The 22,791-nt window shown below is 44.9% G+C and overlaps 4 protein-coding genes across 6 annotated transcripts in view; 1 reads left to right on the plus strand and 3 right to left on the minus strand.

The window, feature by feature from the left end:
- The window catches only part of tsc2 (TSC complex subunit 2), a 57,668-nt gene extending 56,329 nt beyond the window's left edge, over positions 1-1,339 (minus strand). For 2 of the 3 annotated variants that reach the window (XM_071389886.1, XM_071389883.1), the window contains exon 1: positions 1,171-1,339. The gene's annotated coding sequence lies outside the window, so the exon portion shown is untranslated. Of the gene's footprint in view, positions 1-812; positions 833-1,170 lie in introns of those variants that run through there. The other variant, XM_071389884.1, reaches the window with a different exon arrangement.
- Positions 1,340-1,361: 22 nt separating this feature from the next.
- Positions 1,362-5,595, plus strand: LOC139568148 (uncharacterized). The gene is made up of 3 exons (XM_071389889.1): positions 1,362-1,863; positions 1,949-2,068; positions 2,197-5,595. Exons 1-3 carry the CDS (start codon positions 1,611-1,613, stop codon positions 2,457-2,459), a joined length of 636 nt encoding a protein of 211 aa, XP_071245990.1. The 5' UTR covers positions 1,362-1,610; the 3' UTR covers positions 2,460-5,595.
- An 8,704-nt stretch (positions 5,596-14,299) lies between these two features.
- LOC139568167 (histone H2B-like) lies at positions 14,300-15,237 on the minus strand. Its single transcript, XM_071389906.1, has one exon. It carries the CDS (start codon positions 15,025-15,027, stop codon positions 14,509-14,511), a length of 519 nt encoding a protein of 172 aa, XP_071246007.1. The 5' UTR covers positions 15,028-15,237; the 3' UTR covers positions 14,300-14,508.
- A 229-nt stretch (positions 15,238-15,466) lies between these two features.
- LOC139568173 (histone H4) lies at positions 15,467-16,152 on the minus strand. The gene has a single exon (XM_071389912.1). The coding sequence runs from the start codon at positions 15,838-15,840 to the stop codon at positions 15,529-15,531; it is 312 nt and encodes a 103-aa protein (XP_071246013.1). The 5' UTR covers positions 15,841-16,152; the 3' UTR covers positions 15,467-15,528.
- Positions 16,153-22,791: the final 6,639 nt, after the last annotated feature.

Consider the following 22,791-nt stretch of genomic DNA (forward strand, 5'->3'; position numbering starts at 1 on the left):
ATGAATAGTATTGGGTGGGAGAGAACATGAATAGTATTGGGTGGTAGAGAACATGAATAGTATTGGGTGTTCCATTATTCACTCCTCTATGGGAACTTTGTGTCATTTAGAAAAGCCATGGAGTAGTCTTGGTGTCTCGGGAAACAGTTGGTTATCAATGTACAGTTTATTGACTACGTTTCCTCACGTCCTACCCACTCGCCTCCTTTTAACCACAAGGTTGCTTCTCCTCAGACCTTCAATGTTTTCTCTTTATTTTTATACCAGAAATAAAATTCAATTCAATGTGTTTTGAGTACAAGGAATAAAGGAAAGATCAATTGAGAGAGCCCTGGCCCAACTTTTTGCATTACGTGACTGCTGTTAGTTTCTGTCAAACAGATAAATGACAGACAGAGACATGCCCCAACATCACACCCCTTCTCGACATCGTTTTTGTCCTTTGCACTTGTGGTTCTCCAGAAATTAGTGCACGTCCAGGCTGCGTGTACACACTCACTCACACCACATGCATCACGCACAGCGAGCACATCAGACAGCCAACAATTGCCCAAGAAGTATTCCATTCCTCTGCACATTCTAAATGGCCTCCGATATGAGATCCATAACATTGTTGTTGTTGTTACATAAAGAGAATAATAACCGCTTGTAAAGAAAGCAGCTAGCAGGACTCGGTTGTGGTCACGGGAAAGTGGTAGTTTGTGTGTCCGTGCTAATATAGAATACGTCCCAAATGGCACAATCACTACATATAGAATATAGTGCCATTTGGGACGCAATTAGGCTATACTTCAGTAGCTAGTCGGTAGTACCTACAACCTCGGGATCAGCGACAATCGGCTATTGAGTTCTTGCTGGGGAGAGAGAGTACCCCGAAACAAGCCAGGAGAATGTTGAAAGAACTCTCCCTGTCAAGCAGAGAGAGAGAGAACTGAGTGAACAACGATAGCTAACTCACGTTAGCTAGTTCTGTTTTAGATGTAACGTTATCAACAGTACCCGGTCAGGTGCCCATTCGTGCACGTTCAACATCCGTCCGGAACAACTGACAAAATAGCGGACAGGGAGATAGAGTGACACAAACAAGCACTAATAAATACATATTGTTTACTAGCTATCTGCTTGTTTGCGTTCCAGACCTAGGGCTTTAAAAACAACGGAAACTCATACCTTCTATCGATCTGGATGCGTTTCTGGCGTCATTCACGTGAGGCTGGCAGGTGGACAAACTACCGAGCAAGCCAAATTCATGCATTTAGAATTTTTATCCAAATTTTTCAAAAGCTTTCCCCAAGTCAGATCAGTCCCCCCACTCGACAACCGGATGGACTGTTGGGCACTTCCTATAAAAACACGTTTGTTGCGGGAGCTGACGGGAAATGTAGTTCCTACTAAAAACATTTCTCGAAAAAGCAATAGGTGTTGAGTTAAAATGTAACATTTGTTTAATGTTCTAGCTAGTGTTAACGTGCCTGTCGTTTGAAAATGAAATCAACAACCATAGTAGGTCACGTTTCAATATCCATCAATAGTACTTGGAAAATGTTAAACACTTGTATACATTTGTTTTAGCTAGCTAACCAGATTATCACTAAATAGCTAACAAGCTAATGTTGTTAGCCACGGTCCGTCCCACTTGCAGCACAACGGTCTCCTGTGCTTTCCACTGTTTCAAAATGACCTCGCCTTATTTCGTTGAGAGTACCGCGGTCATCACTCGGGGCGGTAACAAGACCGTGCCCCATACCGGTTTAGCCACGACGTTAAAAACTAGGATGGAGAGGAGAGTGTTGAGGGCGCACGTGAAACGGGAGGAAGAAGATTCGAACGTATCAAATCAGAGTTTGGGGCGAGACGCTTCAGGTATGAATCCGTTTTATCACAACGTTGCCCTTCTGACATCTACAAACTGAAGCAATATCTTGCTGCATAATTGAGGGACTTTCAGATGGGACAAGCTGTAGCCTAAAACAACAACTAAGAGATGACTACAGTCTTCAGAGAAAGAGAGCCTATGGCCTGGCTATATTCACACAGTCTGAATACACCCTTAATATATTTGACACAGGTGACGATGACGTCTACTACTTCCTGTATGTTCAGTTGTTCTGTACATGAAGAATGTGGCATCATTTCAGTATGCCTCAGAATGTTCAGCACACCTAATCACTCAACTTCTGTCCCCCGCCCTTACAGATATTGGCTCCTCTAGGTTCCATCGCTCATCCATCGGCCAATCAAAAGCTGAGCCAGACAAAGCCCGGTCCCTGTTACCACTGGCACCCATCTTGCGTAGGAGGAGGGGCCAGGTGAAGGTGGAATATGATGGGAAGGTGGAGCCTAAACACTGGGAGCCTCCTGATTGGAGCAAGCAGCTGTGTCATGTGCGTCAGATGAGGAGCGCCAGGGATGCGCCTGTTGACCTCATGGGGGCGGAGAAATGCTACGACAGACATTAAGAATTCCTGCGTACTGTCCAATCAAGAGGGCTTGCTAAGTCTTCTAAACCGAAACATCTGGTATTGTACCGCCGTTGAAAGTAGAGCGATTGCTTAGTTTGACAGCTCAGCATGTACAGGAGACAACCCAGAACACGTCTTTTCTTTCCCATTGTCAGGTCGTAAACACTGCTTTTCACAGCACACTCTTAATCCCAGTATGTTTGCATACTAAATTCTATGAACGAGATGCGAGTCGGGTCATCAATTGTTCAGTTAATCTCATTGATCTGTGAGGTGTTTACCTCCACACCATTCATCAGGAGATCACAGCCAGGACTCAGGCTCTTGTAAGACGTTAATGTAATTTAGTGGTATTATGTCCTGACCCATTCCCTGATGAGAACTAAAAGAACCAGGCCTTCATAACTACAGGGGTCTAGTCTATTCCTTATTGATTCACCTGCGTTTCCAGTGGTGCTGGGAATTCCCTGGCTAGCTCATCACAATCTGGTGATTTCGTGGAGACAGGGGGCTCTTCGAGGGTGGTCAGAGGAGTGTTCAGGCAGGTGTATAGGAGTTTCCGTAGGTGCGACTACGGTGGAGAGTCCAGACCAGGTTTCCACTGTGCGCATTCCCTCTGAATATGCCGATTTGGCTATCGCCTTCAGTAAGAAGAAGGCGACCCAATTACCACCCCATCGACGAGGGGACTGCGCGATAAACCACCTGGAGAACGCTGCACTTCCTAGGAGTCACGTGTACCCGTTGTCCCAGGAGGAGACAGTGGCTATGGAGACATACATCACTGAATCTCTGGGACAGGGGTACATTCGGCCCTCCACGTCACCCGTCTCCTCGAGCTTCTTTTTTGTGAAGGAGGGAGGTCTGCGTCCGTGCATTGATTATAGAGGTCTAAATTCAATCACAGTGGGGTTTAGTTACCCACTACCTCTCATCGCTACGGTGGTGGAATCATTTCACGGGGCGCGTTTCTTCACCAAACTGGACTTGAGGAGTGCGTATAACCTGGTGCGTATTCGGGGGGGAGATGAGTGGAAGACCGCATTTAGTACTACATCTGGCCATTATGAGTACCTCGTCATGCCATATGGGTTGAAGAATGCTCCAGCAGTTTTCCAATCGTTCGTAGACGAGATTCTCCGAGACCTGCACGGGCAGGGAGTGGTAGTGTATATTGATGACATCCTGATCTATTCTGCCACACGCGCCGTGCACGTGTCTCTGGTGCGTAAGGTACTTGGGCGACTGCTGGAGCATGACCTGTACGTCACATTTCCACCTCTGGGGTGGTGATGGAGTGTGATTGCGTTACAGCCGTGCGTAATTGGCCGACTCCGACCACGGTAAAAGAGGTGCAGCGGTTTTTAGGGTTTGCCAATTACTACCGGACGTTTATCCAGGGGTTTTGGTCAGGTGGCTGCTCCCATTACCTCACTGCTGAAGGGAGGACCGGCGCGCTTGCGCTGGTCAGCAGAGGCGGGCAGAGCTTTCAGTCGTCTGAAGGAGCTGTTCACCAATGCGCCCGTGTTGGCGCATCCGGACCCCTCTTTAGCATTCATAGTGGAGATGGACGCGTCCGAGGCTGGGGTAGGAGCCGTGCTGTCACAGCGCTCGGGCGCGCCACCAAAGCTCCGCCCTTGCGCTTTTGCGTGGACTTCCTCACCGACCTTCCCCCGCCCCAGGGAAGTACTACGATCCTGGTCGTTGTGGATCGGTTTTCTAAGTCCTGCCATCTCATCCCGTTGCCCGGTGTCCCTACGGCCCTGCAGACTGCGGAGGCTCTGTTTACCCATGTCTTCCGGCACTATGGGGTGCCTGAGGACATTGTCTCTGATCGGGGTCCCCAATTCACGTCCAGAGTTTGGAGGGCGTTTATGGAGAGGCTGGGGGTCTCGGTCAGCCTGACCTCGGGTTTCCACCCGAGAGTAATGGGCAGGTGGAGCGAGTAAACCAAGATGTGGGTAGGTTTCGACAGACGGCCGGGTGAGTGCGTGAGGTATGTTCCATGGGCAGAGCTCGCTCAGAACTCACTTCGCCACTCCTCGACTAACATGTCTCCCTTCCAGTGTGTGTTGGGCTACCAGCCGGTCCTGGCCCCATGGCATCAGAGCCAGACCGAAGCTCCTGCGGTGGAGGAATGGGTGCAGCGCTCAAGGGACACCTGGAGAGCCGTCCAGGAATCGTTGAGATTTGCTGGGGAACGACAGAAGAAGAGCGCTGACCAGCACCGCAGTGAGGCCCCCGTGTTCGCACCGGGGGACTGGGTCTGGCTCTCGACCCGAAACCTGCCCTTCCGTCTGCCCTGCCGGAAGCTGGGGCCGCAGTGTGTGGGGCCATTTAAAGTCCTGAGGAGGATAAACGAGGTGTGTTATAGGTTACAACTTCCTACTTATTATCGTATTAACCCCTCGTTTCATGTGTCTCTCCTCAGGCCGGTGGTGGCTGGTCCCCTACAAGAAGGTGAGGTGCCTGAGGTCCCTCCGCCCCCTCTGGACATCGAGGGGTCCCCGGCGTACACAGTACGTGCCATTCTGGACTCGAGACGCCGGGTGAGGGGCCTACAGTACCTCGTGGACTGGGAGGGGTACGGTCCGGAGGAGAGGTGCTGGGTGTCAGTGGGGGACATTTTGGACCCTTCACTCCTGAGGGACTTCCACCGCCTCCACCCGGATCGCCTGGCGCCTTGCCCCCCGGGTCGTCCTCGAGGCCGGTGGTGGCGCGCTGCAGGAGCCGCACGTCAGGGGGGAGGGGGTACTGTCACTACTCCCGCCGAAGTTGGCTCCCCTGCCTGTTCGGGCGGTGCTCGGCGGTCGTCGTCACCGGGCCTACTTGCCGCCACCGATCCCTTTTTCCTTTTCTGTTAGTTTTGTCTTATTAGTTGCACCTGTTCCTATTTGTGTTTTCTTGATTTACTCGCCTATTTAAGTTTGTGAAGACCGCTCTTGTTTGTGCAGGATTATTTTGTGTTCACGTTTTGAGTTGGAGGTGTTGTTGTGCTCCGGACCGTGTTACCCTGTGTTTTGGGTTGGTCAGTGTTTTCCGCCCTGTGTTTTGGGTTGGTCAGTGTTTTCCGCCCTGTGTTTGGGTAGGACCATTTTTGTGCCGGAATAAATATCTATTTTTTTCCCTTGAACCTCTGCTCTCTGCGCCTGATTCCTACCTTCCACTCCTAGTCATCCGTGACAATATTACTGCACTGTCAGAACTAGACGCACAAGCATTTCGCTACAGTCGCATTTACATCTGCTAACCATGTACAGTGGGGAGAACAAGTATTTGATACACTGCCGATTTTGCAGGTTTTCCTACTTACAAAGCATGTAGAGGTCTGTAATTTTTATCATAGGTACACTTCAACTATGAGAGACGGAATCTAAAACAAAAATCCAGAAAATCACATTGTATGATTTTTAAGTAATTAATTTGCATTTTATTGCATGACATAAGTATTTGATACATCAGAAAAGCAGAACTTAATATTTGGTACAGAAACCTTTGTTTGCAATTACAGAGATCATACGTTTCCTGTAGTTCTTGACTAGGTTTGCACACACTGCAGCAGGGATTTTGGCCCACTCCTCCCTACAGATCTTCTCCAGATCCTTCAGGTTTCGGGGCTGTCGCTGGGCAATACGGACTTTCAGCTCCCTCCAAAGATTTTCTATTGGGTTCAGGTCTGGAGACTGGCTAGGCCACTCCAGGACCTTGAGATGCTTCTTACGGAGCCACTCCTTAGTTGCCATGGCTGTGTGCTTCGTGTCGTTGTCATGCTGGAAGACCCAGCCACGACCCATCTCAATGCTCTTACTGAGGGAAGGAGGTTGTTGGCCAAGATCTCGCGATACATGGCCCCATCCATCCTCCTCTCAATACAGTGCAGCCGCCCTGTGCCCTTTGCAGAAAAGCATCCCCAAAGAATGATGTTTCCACCTCCATGCCTCACGGTTGGGATGGTGTTCTTGGGGTTGTACTCATCCTTCTTCTTCCTCCAAACACGGTGAGTGGAGTTTAGACCAAAAAGCTCTATTTTTGTCACATCAAACCACATGACCTTCTCCCATTCCTCCTCTGGATCATCCAGATGGTCATTGGCAAACTTCAGATGAACCTGGACATGCGCTGGCTTGAGCAGGGGGACCTTGCGTGCGCTGCAGGATTTTAATCCATGGCGGCGTAGTGTGTTACTAATGGTTTTCTTTGAGACTGTGGTCCCAGCTCTCTTCAGGTCATTGACCAGGTCCTGCCGTGTAGTTCTGGGCTGATCCCTCACCTTCCTCATGATCATTGATTCCCCACGAGGTGAGATCTTGCATGGAGCCCCAGACCGAGGGTGATTGACCATCATCTTGAACTTCTTCAATTTTTTTATAATTGCACCAACAGCTGTTGCCTTCTCACCAAGCTGCTTGCCTATTATCCTGTAGCCCATCCCAGCCTTGTGCAGGTCTACAATTTCATCCCTGATGTCCTTACACAGCTCTCTGGTCTTGGCCATTGTGGAGAGGTTGGAGTCTGTTTGATTGAGTGTGTGGACAGGTGTCTTTTATACAGGTAACGAGTTCAAACATGTGCAGTTAATACAGGTAATGAGTGGAGAACAGGAGGGCTTCTTAAAGAAAAACTAACAGGTCTGTGAGAGCCGGAATTCTTACTGGTTGGTAGGTGATCAAATACTTATGTCATGCAATAAAATGCAAATTAATTACTTAAAAATCATACAATGTGATTTTCTGGATTTTTGTTTTAGATTCCGTCTCTCACAGTTGAAGTGTACCTATGATAAAAATGACAGACCTCTACATGCTTTGTAAGTAGGAAAACCTGCAAAATCGGCAGTGTATCAAATACTTGTTCTCCCCACTGTATATGTGACCAATAACATTTGATTTGATTTGCGACTGCACTTGTAGTAACTTTCAAAAGTTCTTGAAATTTTCCATATTGACTGATCTTCATGTCTTAATAAAGTAATGATGGACTGTAGTTTCTCTTTGCTTATTTTAACTGTTCTTGCCATAATATGGTATTTTACCAAATAGGGCTATCTTCTGTATACCCCCTTACCTTGTCACAACACAACTGATTGGCTCAAATGCATTAAGGAGGAAAGAAATTCCACAATTGAAATTTTAAGAAAGCTCACCTGTTAATTGAAATGCATTACATTAAGCTGGTTGAGAGAATGCCAAGAGTGTGCAAAGCTGTCATCAAGGCACTTTTTTGTTAACTACATAATTCCGTATGTGTTATTTCAGTTTTGATGTCTTCACTATTGTTCTACAATGTTGAAAATAGTAAAAATAAAGAAACACCCTTGAATGAGTAGGTGTTCTAAAACTTTTGAACGGTAGTGTATGCAGTTGAAGTCGTAAGTTTACATACACCTTAGTCAAATACATTAAAACTTCTTCCTGACATTTAATCCTAGTAAAAATTCCCTATTTTAGGTCAGTTAGGATTAGCACTTTATTTTAGGAATGTGAAATGTCAGAATAATAGCAGAGAGAATGATTTATTTCAGCTTTAATTTCTTCCATCGCATTCCCAGTGGGTCAGAAGTTTACATACACTCAATTAGTATTTGGTAGCATTACCTTAAAATTGTTTAACTTGGGTAAAGCGTTTCGGGTAGCCTTCCACAAGCTTCCCAGAATAAATTGGGTGAATTTTGGCCCATTCCTCCTGACAGAGCTGGAGTAACTGAGTCAGGTTTGTAGGCCTCCTTGCTCGCACACGCTTTTTCAGTTCTGCCCACAAATTTTCTATGAGATTGAGGTCAAGGCTTTGTGATGGCCACTTCAATACCTTGACTTTGTTGTCCTTAAGCCATTTTGCCACAACTTTGGAAGGTCATTGTCCATTTGGAAGACCTGTTTGCGACTAAGCTATAACTCCCTGACTGATGTCTTGAGATGTTGCTTCAATATATCCACATAATTTTCCTTCCTCGTGATGCCATCTATTTTGTCCACCAGTCTCTCCTGCAGCAAAGCACCCCCACAACATGATGCTGCCACCCCCGTGCTTCACGGTTGGGATGGTGTTCTTCAGCTTGCAAGCCTCCCCCTTTTTCCTCCAAACATAACGATGGTCATTATGGCCAAACAGTTTAATTTTTGTTTCATCAGACCAGAGGACATTTCTTCAAAAAGTACGGTCTTTGTCCCCATGTGCAGTTGCAAACCGTAGTGTGGCTTTTTTAATGGTGGTTTTGGAGCAGTGGCTTCTTCCTTGCTGAGCGGCCTTTCCGGTTATGTCAATATAGGACTCGTTTTTCTGTGGTTATATATACTTTAGTACCTGTTTCCTCCAGCATCTTCACAAGGCCCTTTGCTGTTGTTCTGGGATTGATTTGCAGTTTTCACACCAAAGCCATCTCTAGGAGACAGTACGTGTCTCCTTCCTGAGCGGTAAATGCAATAAAATGCAAATGAATTACTTAAAAATCATACAATGTGAATTTCTGGATTTTTGTTTAAGATTCTGTCTCTCACAGTTGAAGTGTACCTATGATAAAAATTACAGACCTCTACATGCTTTGTAAGTAGGAAAACCTGCAAAATCGGCAGTGTTTCAAATACTTGTTCTCCCCACTGTATGTGTGGGTTTCTCTTTAATCAGCTTGACTGTCAGTTTGTTCGATACAGGTCAATTAGTTTACAGGAAATAATTTTGGGTTACAAACATCAGCTCACCCAAATTCTCAGTCATGATGATAATACTCTGTGCTTTTACAGCCTTAACAATAGTTATGTTGGTAAGCAGGTTATAATAGCAATAAGGCACCTCAGGGATTTGTGGTATATAGCCAATATCCCACGGCTAAGGGCCGCGTCAGGGAATCTGCAAAGCGTCGTGCCTAAGAACAGCCCTTAGCCGTGGTATATTAGCCATATACCTCACTCCCTCGTGCCTTATTGTTGAAATAAAATGAGGTAGATCATTTAAATTAAAATAATTATATTCAACATCTGAAACTATAGGACTTACATCTTTGTTATTACGTGTCATTGGCAAGCTGCAGCCATGTGTTATTACAAGCATAACTTTCAATGCAGAGTGGAGTTTTGATATTTTGATCAGGGAAAGGTTGGATCTAAAAAGGAAAACATACATGACACAGATCTCATATTGTTGTTGATGATCTGGGCTGTTGATATTTCATTGTTATCATTAGAAATGATCAAAAGGCAAAATAATGTGCGTGTCAGTCACAATGTCTCTGGTCATAGGCAAGAGTATTAGATTGACAAGCGAAACATTTATGCTGAGGTCAGGTTGAATTGAGTCCATCAAGACAAATGTAGACTAAAGCCCTGAAACCTACCAATGGCCAATGAAGCAATACATTCTTACAGGCACGTGTTGGGAGTACCCTGCAAAGCTATCATAGGCGTATAGAAAAGTTAAGCAGGTGAATATTTCAATTCAACTATTACAGTGAATCTTGAGGCACCATCTCTGAAACCATGAACGGTTGTAGGAAATGCATTGATCAAGTGTGTCAAACTGAATGCACGTTCTCTGCTTTCCACTCAGTTTGTAAATATATAAGGCATTTGGTTGACCATGTTGTCAACCATGGAATGAGCATGTGAGGGGGGGGAGGGGGGGGGGGGGGGGGCAATTGGTGTAACCAAATCTGAGCCACTATACTGTTGCAGGTATCATCTGGATATTTCTAAATGACAACCGGTAAGTAACTGTAAGTGCTGTAGTCTTACTGGTCCAGTGATATGTGCTGTACTTTCACAATGAGAAGGATCTTCCACCAGATACTGAAAGGTTTTAGTGATAGAGGTTCACTGTTCACCATGGAGCAGGAGACCCACATTGTAAATATGGTCATTTCAAATAATTGCATCAGACTCAGAACTGCAGGACCACCTAATGGCAGATAACACCATATTCTAAACCGTCAACAGAGTGAGTTTCTCTGCACTGTCTTGTCTACTGAAACGCAATTGAATTAAGATGAAACAGCTGTACAGAGTCCCTTTTGAAAGAAACTCAGTGTAAAACAGAGATATTATTTTGTGCAGGTAAGCCATACTATCCTATCATTGTTACTAGATCTGGAAGAGTATGGTGCTACATCATATTGACTGATCCTGTTTTTCAGTGCTGTGCTACATTGTTTAGTTTTGTCTCTTTCAGAGAGTCATGGAGCTAGAAGCAGATGCAGTGGATCATGAGGTGATATATGTTTACAAGGCAGGTTAGGACATTTAAAAAACAAGGGGCCGTGGCAGAAACTTATTCTGACCCCATGCCATCATCAATGTACCGCGACAACAGGGTGACAACATAACAATGTGTGCGGCTATTATTCAATATTTCATCCTTCACCATCATGCAATCCTAAAGCCATACAATGGGTAATGAAGAAATCTTCTCTGCATGATTTGGAAGGTGTATGATTGCCAGCCCCACCAACGCATACCCCTTCTACAGGCAATAGAGGAGGCTTGTGGAGACATCGATCAGGGGTCATGCCAGGGCTGATGCCAGGGCTGATGCCAGGGCTGGATATGGTGCTCCAGGTGATCCTTCCCATGCTGGCTCGCTCAAGACAACATCGCATGTGATGTGGATGAAGTTTTTTTGCCAGACTGACAAAGGTGGTGAGATGTATGGTAAAAAATATGTTTTTTTTTTGTAGCACCAATGTTTTTGTTTTCTCCTATTGCTGGTGTTGTTTTAGGATTGTTAGAACACTCAGGACATTATTGGTATTGAGTGTGTTATGTTTGGAATACACATCCATACTTTACACATTTTGATAACTGTGTTTATTTTGGTTTGCTACATGTATTACAAAGCTTCCTTTGAAATGGCTATGCCTTGCACACAGAGAAACCTGTGTTTTAAATGTATACTATCAGTGTGTAGGTGGTGCTTCGTGCGCTTATTCAAATGATGGTTTGTGTTGAGTGTATTGAAGCAAAAATATAAAAAAATTTGGAAGAGTTTGGCAAGAAAAGGTTGTTTAAGCAAGAGATGTATAATGTTTAGCTGGTTTGGTGTAAGGTTTTGTTGTGAGTGTGTAGAGTTTCTAAAAAATAGCCAACAGTTTCAAAGATTTTGCCTGAGTAATCTGATAAAAATAGTAATATACTGTTTAGCAAGATAGTGATGAGGAAGCGTAATACGCAAGCACTTGTGGTTAAGGTGAAGGTAATATTGCCCTAGTTATTAATGGCCTGCAGGTAACTGCTGTCATAAAGCGTGGTTAATCATTAAGGTTTAAGTGCAACTAAAGTCTATTTATTTGTTGGGAAGAAGTATATTAAATCCAAGGTATAGCTCTGATCAAAAAGAGAAATGGGTAATCAGCTCATAGTGAAGTTGACAGACTGTAAATGTGAACCTAAAAATGTGTTGGAATGGCAAGTTATGCTAAAATGTGTATCAATGTCATTTGAAGTATACATTTGTTTATGCTAGGTCATAATACAGACCATGCCAACGAGGAACTGTAACAGTCTTCAAACAGCCTAACAATGGATATGTGGGTACAAGAGGTTGACATGAGGCTTTGGTGTGGCAAGTGGAGTGTTACCCCAAATCAGTCGCATGCTAGTGTCAATTTACTACATGAAGGATAAATGAATGTTAATGCAGTCAATATCAATCATGTTTTAGTTGCTAAAGAGTATTACATACATTAGTTAGCTAACTGCGTTGAAAAGGCCATTATATCAAGGAGTTATAGGTCAGGCTACTGGAAGGCAAGCCATGTCAGGCTTATATGACGTAGTGAGTATATAAGATCGGTAAGCACATGAAAGGTAACAGTTGGTTAATGCTATGTCGAAAGCCTATAACTTACCATACTGTGATAAAGCTACCCAGTGAAGTGTGCTGGTAGTTGAGGAGGCATTTTATTAGGAAGGGCACTTGTGAAGTGACGTCCAGGTGTTTCTGGCAAATGACTTGCAGGCGTTCACACCACTGTGTGTAGTTGTGTGAATTGATGAGAAAGGATAATGTGGTTGGGTGAAAAAGGATGCTATCAGTTATTCAATGATTGGAGTGTAAAGGTGAAGGCTAAATCTTAACTGCAGCCTTCAACCCTTTGCACTGTAGAGTGGCATTTATACAGGCAGGGTAAATGTTTGTTCTGCCACTATGAGGTATTTTCTCCATTCAGCTCAGGTTAGAAACAATGGCATATTAATGTGGTTTTCAGGTGTTGTCCTACATGAAGGATGGTTTTGTAACTGAAAGGTTACAATGCATTCAAATGTCACAGATAAATGTGAAGAAATTATTTAACTAATGTTCAGGTTCAAAAGACTACTCTCACGAAGAGTCATGAGGAAATAGACTTGCAACCAAAACAGGCAACTGTTGCAGGCAAGTTACTGGCAGGTGTTCACCATGTGGAGGTAATGACTGTGAAGTGGTAGGTTAATATTTTAGAGAAAAGGTGCTAATGGGATGGTGTGTAAATAGAAAAAGGACTTCCTCCAAAGTGATAGGAAAGTCCATGTTTGTTTGTGTGCTATTTTCTAAGCATTTGTTATGTTCCCCAGGTAGGATAGTTAGGTGAATGTTGTATTAGGGTTTTATGGTGAGAACACATTTTAGGTGGTAGATGGTGGTTTTTGCTGATGTGGAAATATTTCAAGAGATTGAAGGCAGATTAGGCTAAGGTTAGTATCCCTGGCATCTCCCTACTCTTGCTGTAAATCATTAGAAAAGGTAAACGTCAATGGGGTATAGATGTCCCAATAATATTGGATGGTATGGATTCCTAGTTTAGTAGTAGTCTAGAGTTGTTAAAAGATTTTCTGAAGCATAAAGGTAACATTGAACAGACAAGGGGAGATGAAGGCATTTGGTCTAGTATAATCAGACAGTTTGTAGGTTAGGTTTAGATGTCAACCAAACAATAGCACTAGCACATGGGGGAAAAGGTCAAACATTAAGTGTTTAATAAGTAAGTTCCAACTCACCCAAACCAAAAAAATAACTAGTAAGAGAAAATATATGCCAGGTGTATTAAATGGTTAACATAAGAGTTTAGGGAGCAATTGATATTTAGCTCTACCTGATTAATTAATGACACCCACCTGGTGTCTCACATCCAAAAGATGCCATGATTAGAGGGGGAGAATTAGCACATGCAGGTGAAATGGTTTTGTGCTGTAGAGTTGAGTTAGAAGTGTATTGGGTAGGAGTTGGTCAAAAGGTAAACTAAACCAAGGGAGATATAGGAGAAGAAACAATATAATATAATGAAAAGCACAGGCAAGAAGTCTATGTAGTGTAGTAGAGGTCACGTTGGAGTTTGGTCTCGCTCAGAAGTGGTTCCACCTGTATGAAAAGTCAAGAATGGGTATTAAGTCATATGTATAGGTGAGTATGAAAACCTGCACATACTTTCACATGTAATACAGATAATTTGGTACAAAACTAGTTCTGTTGCCTCAGGTCAGTAGGGGAATTAGGTGGAATCACTACATAGGTGGAGAGCAGCTCACCTTTTGTTTGAACCGGCATAGGCTTGTGCACTTCTCGCATTCCTTCCTCGCTTGACTCCGCAGCGTGACTCGACTGGTGCCGGTCTTGGTGTCTGTGGGTCTTGGTGTCTGGCCGGCGCTATGGAGGCTGGCGCCCCATGTGGGCCTGATATAGGGCTAGAGAGTAGAGTGTCTCTCTCTCTCTCTCTCTCTGTAGCTAGTGCATGCATGCATGTGAGTGAGTGGAACAAGGGCTGTATAGATCAATATTTGTAGTGTCCCCACCCCCACTCTAGTCCTTGGAGCACTAGTGGAATCCCACTCCCTTTGTCTACTGGCATGTGCACAATCATCATCTTTTCATTCTAGTTCCACTTATCAAACATATTTTATTGCATAGACTTATTCCACAACAATTTTTTTTTTTTAACCTCTAACCGGTTTAGCATGTTTTGCAGACCAATAAAAAAACACAGCCTAGCTACACATTCATTTGTGATGGATTTGCCTTTTTCACTGACTGGGTGGGTGGCTCTTAAAAGAGCCTTTGGGTTAGTACAGCACTCCAAATGGGCTGTTTACTTGGAGCTGGTGTATTTGGTCACGGCCTTGGTGCCCTCGGACACCGCGTGCTTGGCCAGCTCTCCGGGGAGCAGCAGGCGCACCGCGGTCTGGATCTCCCTGGAGGTGATGGTGGAACGCTTGTTGTAGTGGGCCAGGCGAGAGGACTCTCCGGCGATACGCTCGAAGATGTCGTTCACGAACGAGTTCATGATTCCCATGGCCTTGGAGGAGATGCCGGTGTCGGGGTGGACCTGCTTCAGTACTTTGTACACGTAAATTGCATAGCTCTCCTTCCTCGACTTTCGGCGCTTCTTGCCGCCTTTCCCTGCGGTCTTGGTGACGGCTTTCTTGGAGCCCTTCTTGGGCGCGGACTTTGCTGGCTCGGGCATGATGCTGATGCTTCGAATGAGGGGCTGGACTGCGCTTTCCTCTCTTATGAAGAGGAAGCTAAGCAAATTCAGCGGCCGTGGACACACCCCTGCTTTCTCATAGGCGCCCCTGCTTTCATTTGCCCAGTGGAGCCGAGCGCGCATAAGAGCCTTCCACTCAGAGGCTGGCTCCCTAAACAAAGACCTGTGCGCCCTACCTCCCCCAATTCCATCGCCTATGTTTTTTTACTGGTGGGGAAAATGTGTGTTTCAAAAGGGGGACGTAAATGCATATCCTACAACCTTTGCACCCCCTTTTTGGACTTAGTAGGGCTGTCGGCTTTAGCTTCTGAATCTGTCCTTCTGCCCTTGAACAGGCAGTTCACCCACTGTTCCTATGCCGTCATTGAAAATTAGATTATGTTCTTAACTGACTTGCCTAGTTAAATAAAGGTCTAATAAATTAATTAAAGGTTGGGTGCCGTCGAAATACGACTGTTTCTACACTGAACATAAGAGTCCTGTCATCAACACTCCCTGTCCACTCGAGAGTGGTTCATGGTTTCCTATAACTATGGAATTGGCCTTTTTCAAGCGGATGTGGGTGGCTCTTAAAAGAGCCTTTTGGGTTCAAGTCGGGATGTAGACGTTCAGAAGACAGTGTGTTTAACCGCCGAAACCGTACAGGGTGCGTCCCTGGCGTTTCAGAGCGTAGACCACGTCCATGGCGGTTACGGTCTTCCTCTTGGCGTGCTCGGTGTAGGTGACGGCGTCACGGATCACGTTCTCCAGGAACACCTTCAGGACACCGCGGGTCTCCTCGTAGATCAGGCCGGAGATACGCTTCACGCCGCCACGGCGAGCCAGACGGCGGATAGCGGGCTTGGTGATTCCCTGGATGTTATCGCGGAGAACCTTGCGATGACGCTTGGCGCCTCCCTTTCCGAGTCCCTTGCCGCCTTTGCCTCTTCCAGACATGATGTGTTCGCTAGTGGAGTTCAAGTGAATAAGTGACGTCCGCGATACGTGGTGTGCTGTTATTATCTGCAGTTGGTGGACCTGATTGAAGCCAGTGGCACAGAAAGCGCGCGCTTTTGCCTGGCCTCTGTTGCAAAGGGATCGGCGCTCGTTCTAGGGAACGAGGGAGGAGCGATAGGGGTTCTGCCAAGAAGAAATGAAAGCAAGTCAAACTGGGTAATCGACTAGTACTCTATGTTCCACAGTAGTTGAATCAGCTGTGCCTCTCCAGGGCTACAACAAAAATGTCTACTGGTAGGCTACTCTACCCCTGGAGTTGGAAAACACTGATTTAGTAGGATTCAACCCACTGCAGTTTCTCCCCCCCCCCCAATAGAGACAGCCCTAAAGAAGTCGAATAGAGGTCCCAGTTAGAAAGGACAAAGGAAGGTGACTCTTCCACACACCTAATAACAAGTACTAACACACCAAACCTTCATGCCATAATTGAGACACCGTTATAGACCACGGGGAAACAAATACACATGGAATGCCATAAAGCTAAAAGGGGCTCATAATGTCACCTCATCGGTCATTTTGCTATTGAAGGCCATGTAATATAACATCAATCTTCTTTTTTCTTCCCTACACAGGATCCGGCCTGACGGTCAGGGAGCCAAGAGGACCCGAGGTGCCGATGGGAAGGGTGGTGATACCTCTGTAAGGTGAAACGGCAGTAAAACATTCCTCAGACACCCACACACACACACAATGAAGGGATAGTTTTCCTATTCGTACAGAGGTGTGCAAATATTGTATTGGACTTGTGTTCACAAACCAATAACAAATCGTCTTATTATGGAATGAGTGGATCATTTATAGGCCAGATAGCACTATGGCCGTCAAATGAACGCCACAGAAGGAGGGCCCGTCTCAACAGGTCATTTCAAAAGGACACGTACTGGCAATTGATCAATCGGTGCCGTTTATTCACATCTCAAATGTGAATAGCTTTCATCTTACTACTTATTGTTGCCGTAATTGTCTCTTACTTGTACTTACTGGCTGCCGGGCCTCGGTTTAGTACATCGAGGAACAGAGGTTGCCTTTTAGGATACAGCTAGTGTCACAAAGTCACTTTGTCATAGCAGGTTAGGAGAAACAGGCTCAGTTAAAAAAAATGTTTTTAACCTTTATTGAACCAGGAAGGCCTCGTAGATATTAAAATCTCTTTTTCAAGAGCGTCCTGGCCAAGTTAGGCAGCACCGAGTCATTACAACAATTACAGACAGACAACATGAAAAACTACAAGTCATCTAGTAAAAACCATTGAATTCACAAGAGTATAACAAAATCAAAAACAGCAGGTCAGGGAATCAGCCTCAAAATCCTTCATCGGTGATTGAAAAACACCAATCGGGACAAGTTCTTCCAGTTTCAAATGATTTTGTAAGCTGTTCCGAGACGATGGCGCAGAGTACATAAAAGACCTTATACCAAATTCGGTTCAGACATTTGGAACAGTTAGCGGGATAAAGTCCAGCGAACGAAGAGAGTACCCACCACATTTCTGAACAATAAAAATGGCCAAATAAAAAGGTAGTAAAGCCAAAATGGCTTGGTCAATAAAAGTATACCAGAAGGCCAGCCAACCCTGGTATACAAAGTGCAGTGGGGCGTAAGTGTTTTTGCAGTTTAAAATACATCTCAAAGTGCCATGGTAAAGAGTGTCAATTGATCTCAAACACCGAGCGGAAGCATTCGTATATCAAATATCCCCATAGTCTAGTAAAGGCAGAAATGTAGCTTAGAAGAAGGGTTAGGCTTACCCTAAATGTCACTTCCCGTCGTACTTGTACTCCGTGTACGCACGACCGACTTACAAGTCATCGCACAGAGAGCACACGCACTGTCTGGAAGACCGCACCGGACTGAATTGGAATCCCTCAAACGGCACACTAACTGCATTCCGCTTTATGATGTCACAGTCAGGCCCTCGGACCACTGGTCCTCAACATTCTCAAACACCTTGGATACCGAAGCCAAACATTCTCCATTCACTCACATTCACAATTCAACCAGGGAGAAGGCTGCCAGGAATTGGATGCTGAAAAAAGCTCACCTACAGAGCAACATCATAGGACTGGGAGTGAACCGTACTCTGTCCGCGGACATGCTCGGGGCCTTGTGTTCAACAGCAGGTTAGACTCTGTCCCTTGTTCCCTTCAACTGCTTGCATTTCCCTATTATCAACAGTGCAGATACTTCACATGTAGAGTACAACAACAAATAACACAGGGCCTGTTACCACACCCTATAGGCTAGGACTTTCACTTGGACCACAGTGACATCGGTAGTAAGTCGGCCGCAGCGTAACTGACGGGGACATCAAGGGGAAATGGAAGGGGGACACACACTGAGGAAAACTCCTACCGACATACAATCTATTGTAATTACCCATTCGATCCAAATCTAATTTGCCACATACACGTGTTTAGTACGGAAATGCTTGTGTTACTAGCTCCAACAGCACAGTCACGTCAAACAAGTAAGATCTAACCATGTCCCAGGATTCCACACAATACACCCAAATCTAACAAAAGGGATCGAATGACAATACATCAATATCTGGACGAGCAATGTCACACCGGCATAGACTAACATACCTAACGATAGAATACTGTATATCCGTATGACAAGAGCTCCGCATGATGAAAGTGACTGGTGTTCCATTAATCAAGTGGCCAGTGATTTCTAACACAAACACACACCTCACCACGTTGCAAGACAGGAATGAAGACATGATTCAGGCGAGATGCAATGTTGACACTCTATGCTTCATTTAGGAGCTCAAATGAATAGGTCAACACATATAGATAGGGAGGCACTGACCAGAAGTCATGTTGCCAACACTGCCTTTCAATTCATTCAGTCTGCTCATCATTCAAGCCACATAGAGAGGGATCTTTGCACCACCTGCTGGATCAGAAGTGCTACTGACAATGGCACACAGAGCGAGCATTTATCCCTCGACCTGATGCAATTTGCACAAGTATGTGGTCCAAAAAACCACTAACTACAACAGATCATCAAATAGGCAGAGGTTCAACACATTAAATAGAACATGTTCTCCTAGCTCACGTGAGCATTGCATTGTGGAAAACAATGACTTTAGAAGAGCGTGTCTTGAAATGTGAAGCGTGTATTTGTAGATCAATCACAGAATAGGTTTGGTGAAAAAGTAACCGTACGTCACTATGACTTCATTTGACTGCTCTTAAATCATATTCACTTGCACATTTTCTGCTGCTTTGTCTCCTGCAGATTTGGAACACAACGTCATGTGGATGTATGTTTCTCAACTGTCAAAGGAGGGTAAATTACATAGTACCGCTTTATTAAAAAACGGATTGCTACTTTTCTCTCTAGCCTAGTGCACTCTTTATCTGTAGGCAGCTGCAAAAAAAAGGTCCACATGCCATTATATCATATAGCCTATAGGTCAACTTTTTCTCCAGGACTACGTCTTACACCAATGCACCCCGACAAAGGTTTTGTTGCAGTGACCAGGGAAAGAACGTGGCCGGAATTAACTGGATGATTCTGTGACCAATTACAGGAGGGGGTCTGTTGGATGAGGGGTGTACTGAACTGTGCCTATAGCATGTCACACATCCCTCCAACGGGAAATTGGCCTTGGCAAATGGCCAGAGGCGCTGTCCTTTCCAGCACCACGGAGCTCCGCTATTACCTGTGTGGTGAGTGAAGATGCAGCAGAGGCGCGCTGTCTGTCCATTCAAACGTGCTGAATACAGCAACGCATGCGCAGAGATTTCCTGTTTGCTTCCTGATTTTGGCCAAAGGTTCGCCTCCACTTTTAGCCTGTGCCATGCGTCTGACTATAGTACATTATCCCTTTGCATTCAACGGGTTATGTCGTTTTACCACCTCTTTTGATCTACGTTATTTGTATTCGCCGGGTGCTTTATAGGCCCATCACTTTAGCTGTGTGAATTCTGCATTTAACTGGCAGCCTGTATTTAGGGCCTTTACTGGGTCTTATCATTTGGTGAAGCTGTCAAGGGGTTTCGATTCCTGAGCAAATCTTCTTTCGCCTAGGTGATTTAGCTACACTGTAAAAAAAGGATGTGGCAGCCTAGTAGATAGTGGCAGCCCAACAAACACAAAAACCAACTAACAAATACAGTCATTCAAGTACGGTCTACATCGGTGCACTCAAAAGAACACACGAAGACTAAATCTCACTTCAGAAGTCGACTTCTAATCTATGCATATGATCATCGAATATTATGCACTTCTGAGGCATTTACTTCCTTATCAAGTCTATGCAGCAATGCAGCGCTGGTGATTGCAATTCTGTAATTGGTCAATTAATAATAGGACTAATCATTGCAGCTGCTTGTGTCCTGTTTCGTAACAGCTGTTTTGCAAGGCCTTGATGATTACATCTTTTCATTCCTGCTGTCCCGATAGCTTTTCTCTCAATTAACAAAGGAGGAACAATGGGTACGTAATAGGATTAGTCAGAGATATCATTTCTTTGCCTCAATACCTTGGTCAGTCGCATGAGTTATGGGGTGCACATGTTTTCGATTTTTTTGAAATGGGGATTTTCACTAAGTCATTGACACACTCTAGCATGTTACATTCCAACAGCTATTGGATTCGAAAAAGTACCACTTGGGGACCCGAGGACCGAGTTTGGGAAACGCTGGCCTGAAGATCAAATACCACTACGATGTGCTCACAAGTTGGCAGTAGCCGCGTTTAACCACTAGATGGCCTCCGTGCTCCACGGTAAAGTTTTCCCCTCTGCACGAGTCTCAGCAGCACTGCAATATGGGACTTTCAAAGTCTGCTGGCATGCTATGTTGTTCTTAGCTACGTAGTGACCATTTTTGCGACTCTTTGCCCTATGACATTACTATCACTCATTACTGCAGGTGTATTTTCCCCTCCTTTGTAAAAACCTTTCACTCTTCTACTCTAGGCATACATACATACATGTGGTCACATCACTCTCTCTTTAGCAGATCATATCGCAGCTACAATTACGCAAAGGCAAACGTGCAATACGTCGCTTTTCTTTCGATGTCACCTTTATTTAACTAGTCACGTCAGTTAAGAACCAACTCTTATTTGCAATCACGGCCGGTTGTGATACAGCCTGGAATCGAACCACGGTCTGTAGTGACTCGAGAGCAGGGAACGCGACGTGTTAGTCAACAACATACATGGTGGGAAATGGAACAAGTGTGCCTTTTTGACGGAAATATGGAGGTGTTTGGGGGATTTTGGAGATCAGGTCATCGTTTATGCGCATGTCTTGAAATGTGAAGCGTGTATTTGTAGATGAATCACAGAATAGGTTAGGGGAAAAAGTAACTGTACGTCACATTTGACTGCTCTTAAATCATATTCACTTGCACATTTTCTGCTGCTTTGTCTCCTGCAGATATGGAACACAACGTTATGTGAATGTATGTTTCTCAAGTGTCAAATGAGGGAAAAAACGTGGCCGATTCTGTCACCAATGTTGGATGAGGGCTGTACTGAACTGTGCCTATAGCATGTCACAAATCACTCCAACGGGAAATAGGCCTTGGCAAATGTCCTTTTCAGCACCACGGAGCTCCGCTATTACCTGTCTCGTGAGTGCTGGATACAGCAACGCATGCGCAGAGATGTCCTGTCTGCTTCCTGATTTGCCCAAAGGTTCGCCTCCACTTTTTGCCTGTGCCATGCGTCTGACTATAGTACATTATCCCTTTGGATTGATGCCTTTGCATTCAACGGGTAATGTCGTTTTCCCACCTCTTTTGACCTGCGTTCTTTTGTATTCGCCGGGTGCTTTATAGGCCTATCACTTTAGCTGTGTGATTTCGGCATTTAACTGGCAGCCTGTATTTAGGGCCTTTACTGGGTCTTCTTATCATTTGTTTCGATTCCGGAGCAAATCTTCTTGCGCGTAGGTGATTTTGCTACACTTTTGCTACACTCTACATCGGTGCACTCAACATTGACATACATTCGAAACAAAGCACACATGAAGACTACATCTCACTTCAGAAGTCGACTTCTAATCTATGCACTTCTGAGGCATTTACTTCCTTATCAAGTCTATGCAGCAATGCAGCGCTGGTGATTGCAATTATGGAATTGGTCAACTAATAATAGGACTAATCATTGCAGCTGCTTGTGTCCTGTTTCGTAACAGCTGTTTTGCAAGCCCTTGATGATTACATCTTTTCATTCCTGCTGTCCCGATAGCTTTTCTCTTAAGGGATCACTGATGTAGTCTAAAGGAGGAACAATGGGTATGTAATAGGATTAGTCAGAGATATCATTGTTGGGTCAATACCTTAGTCAGTCGCATGAATTATGGGGTGCACATGTTTTTGTGTTTTTTTTCAACGGTCACATGGCACAGCAAAGAGGGAATGGGGTTTTTCACTAAGTCATTGACACACTCTAGCATGTTACATTCCAACAGCTATTGGATTCGAAAAAGTACCACTTGGGGACCGAGTTTGGGAAACGCTGGCCTGAAGATCAAATACCACTACGATGTTGGCACTTGCCGCGTTTAACCACTAGATGGCCTCCGTGCTCCACGGTAAAGTTTTCCCCTCTGCACGAGTCTCTCAGCAGCACTGCAATACGGGACTTTCATCAAAGTCTGGTGGCATGCTAATGTTTTTCGTAGCTACGTAGTGACCAATTTTGCCACTCTTTGCCCTATGTCATTACTGCTAGTGTATTTTCCCCTCCTTTGTAAAACCTTTTGACTCTAGGCATACATACATACATCACTCTCTTTAGCAGATCATATCGCAGCTACAATTACGCAAAGTAACACGTGCAATACGTCGCTTTTCTTTCGATGTTAAGAACCAGCGCTTATTTGCACTCACGGCCGGCTGTGATACAGCCTGGAATCGAACCACGGTC

The sequence above is a fragment of the Salvelinus alpinus genome, chromosome 2 (assembly GCF_045679555.1).
Source record: "Salvelinus alpinus chromosome 2, SLU_Salpinus.1, whole genome shotgun sequence".
NCBI classification, from domain to species: Eukaryota; Metazoa; Chordata; class Actinopteri; order Salmoniformes; family Salmonidae; genus Salvelinus; species Salvelinus alpinus.

Coding starts and splice junctions, on each gene's coding strand:
- LOC139568173 (XM_071389912.1), bottom strand. CDS start 15,840: ATGTCTGGAAGAGGCAAAGGCGGCAAGGGACTCGGAAAGGGAGGCGCC.
- LOC139568148 (XM_071389889.1), top strand. CDS start 1,611: ATGTTGTTAGCCACGGTCCGTCCCACTTGCAGCACAACGGTCTCCTGT. Junction 1,864..1,948: donor TTTGGGGCGAGACGCTTCAG/GTATGAATCCGT, acceptor AGGGACTTTCAG/ATGGGACAAGCTGTAGCCTA. Junction 2,069..2,196: donor CCTTAATATATTTGACACAG/GTGACGATGACG, acceptor CCGCCCTTACAG/ATATTGGCTCCTCTAGGTTC.
- LOC139568167 (XM_071389906.1), bottom strand. CDS start 15,027: ATGCGCGCTCGGCTCCACTGGGCAAATGAAAGCAGGGGCGCCTATGAG.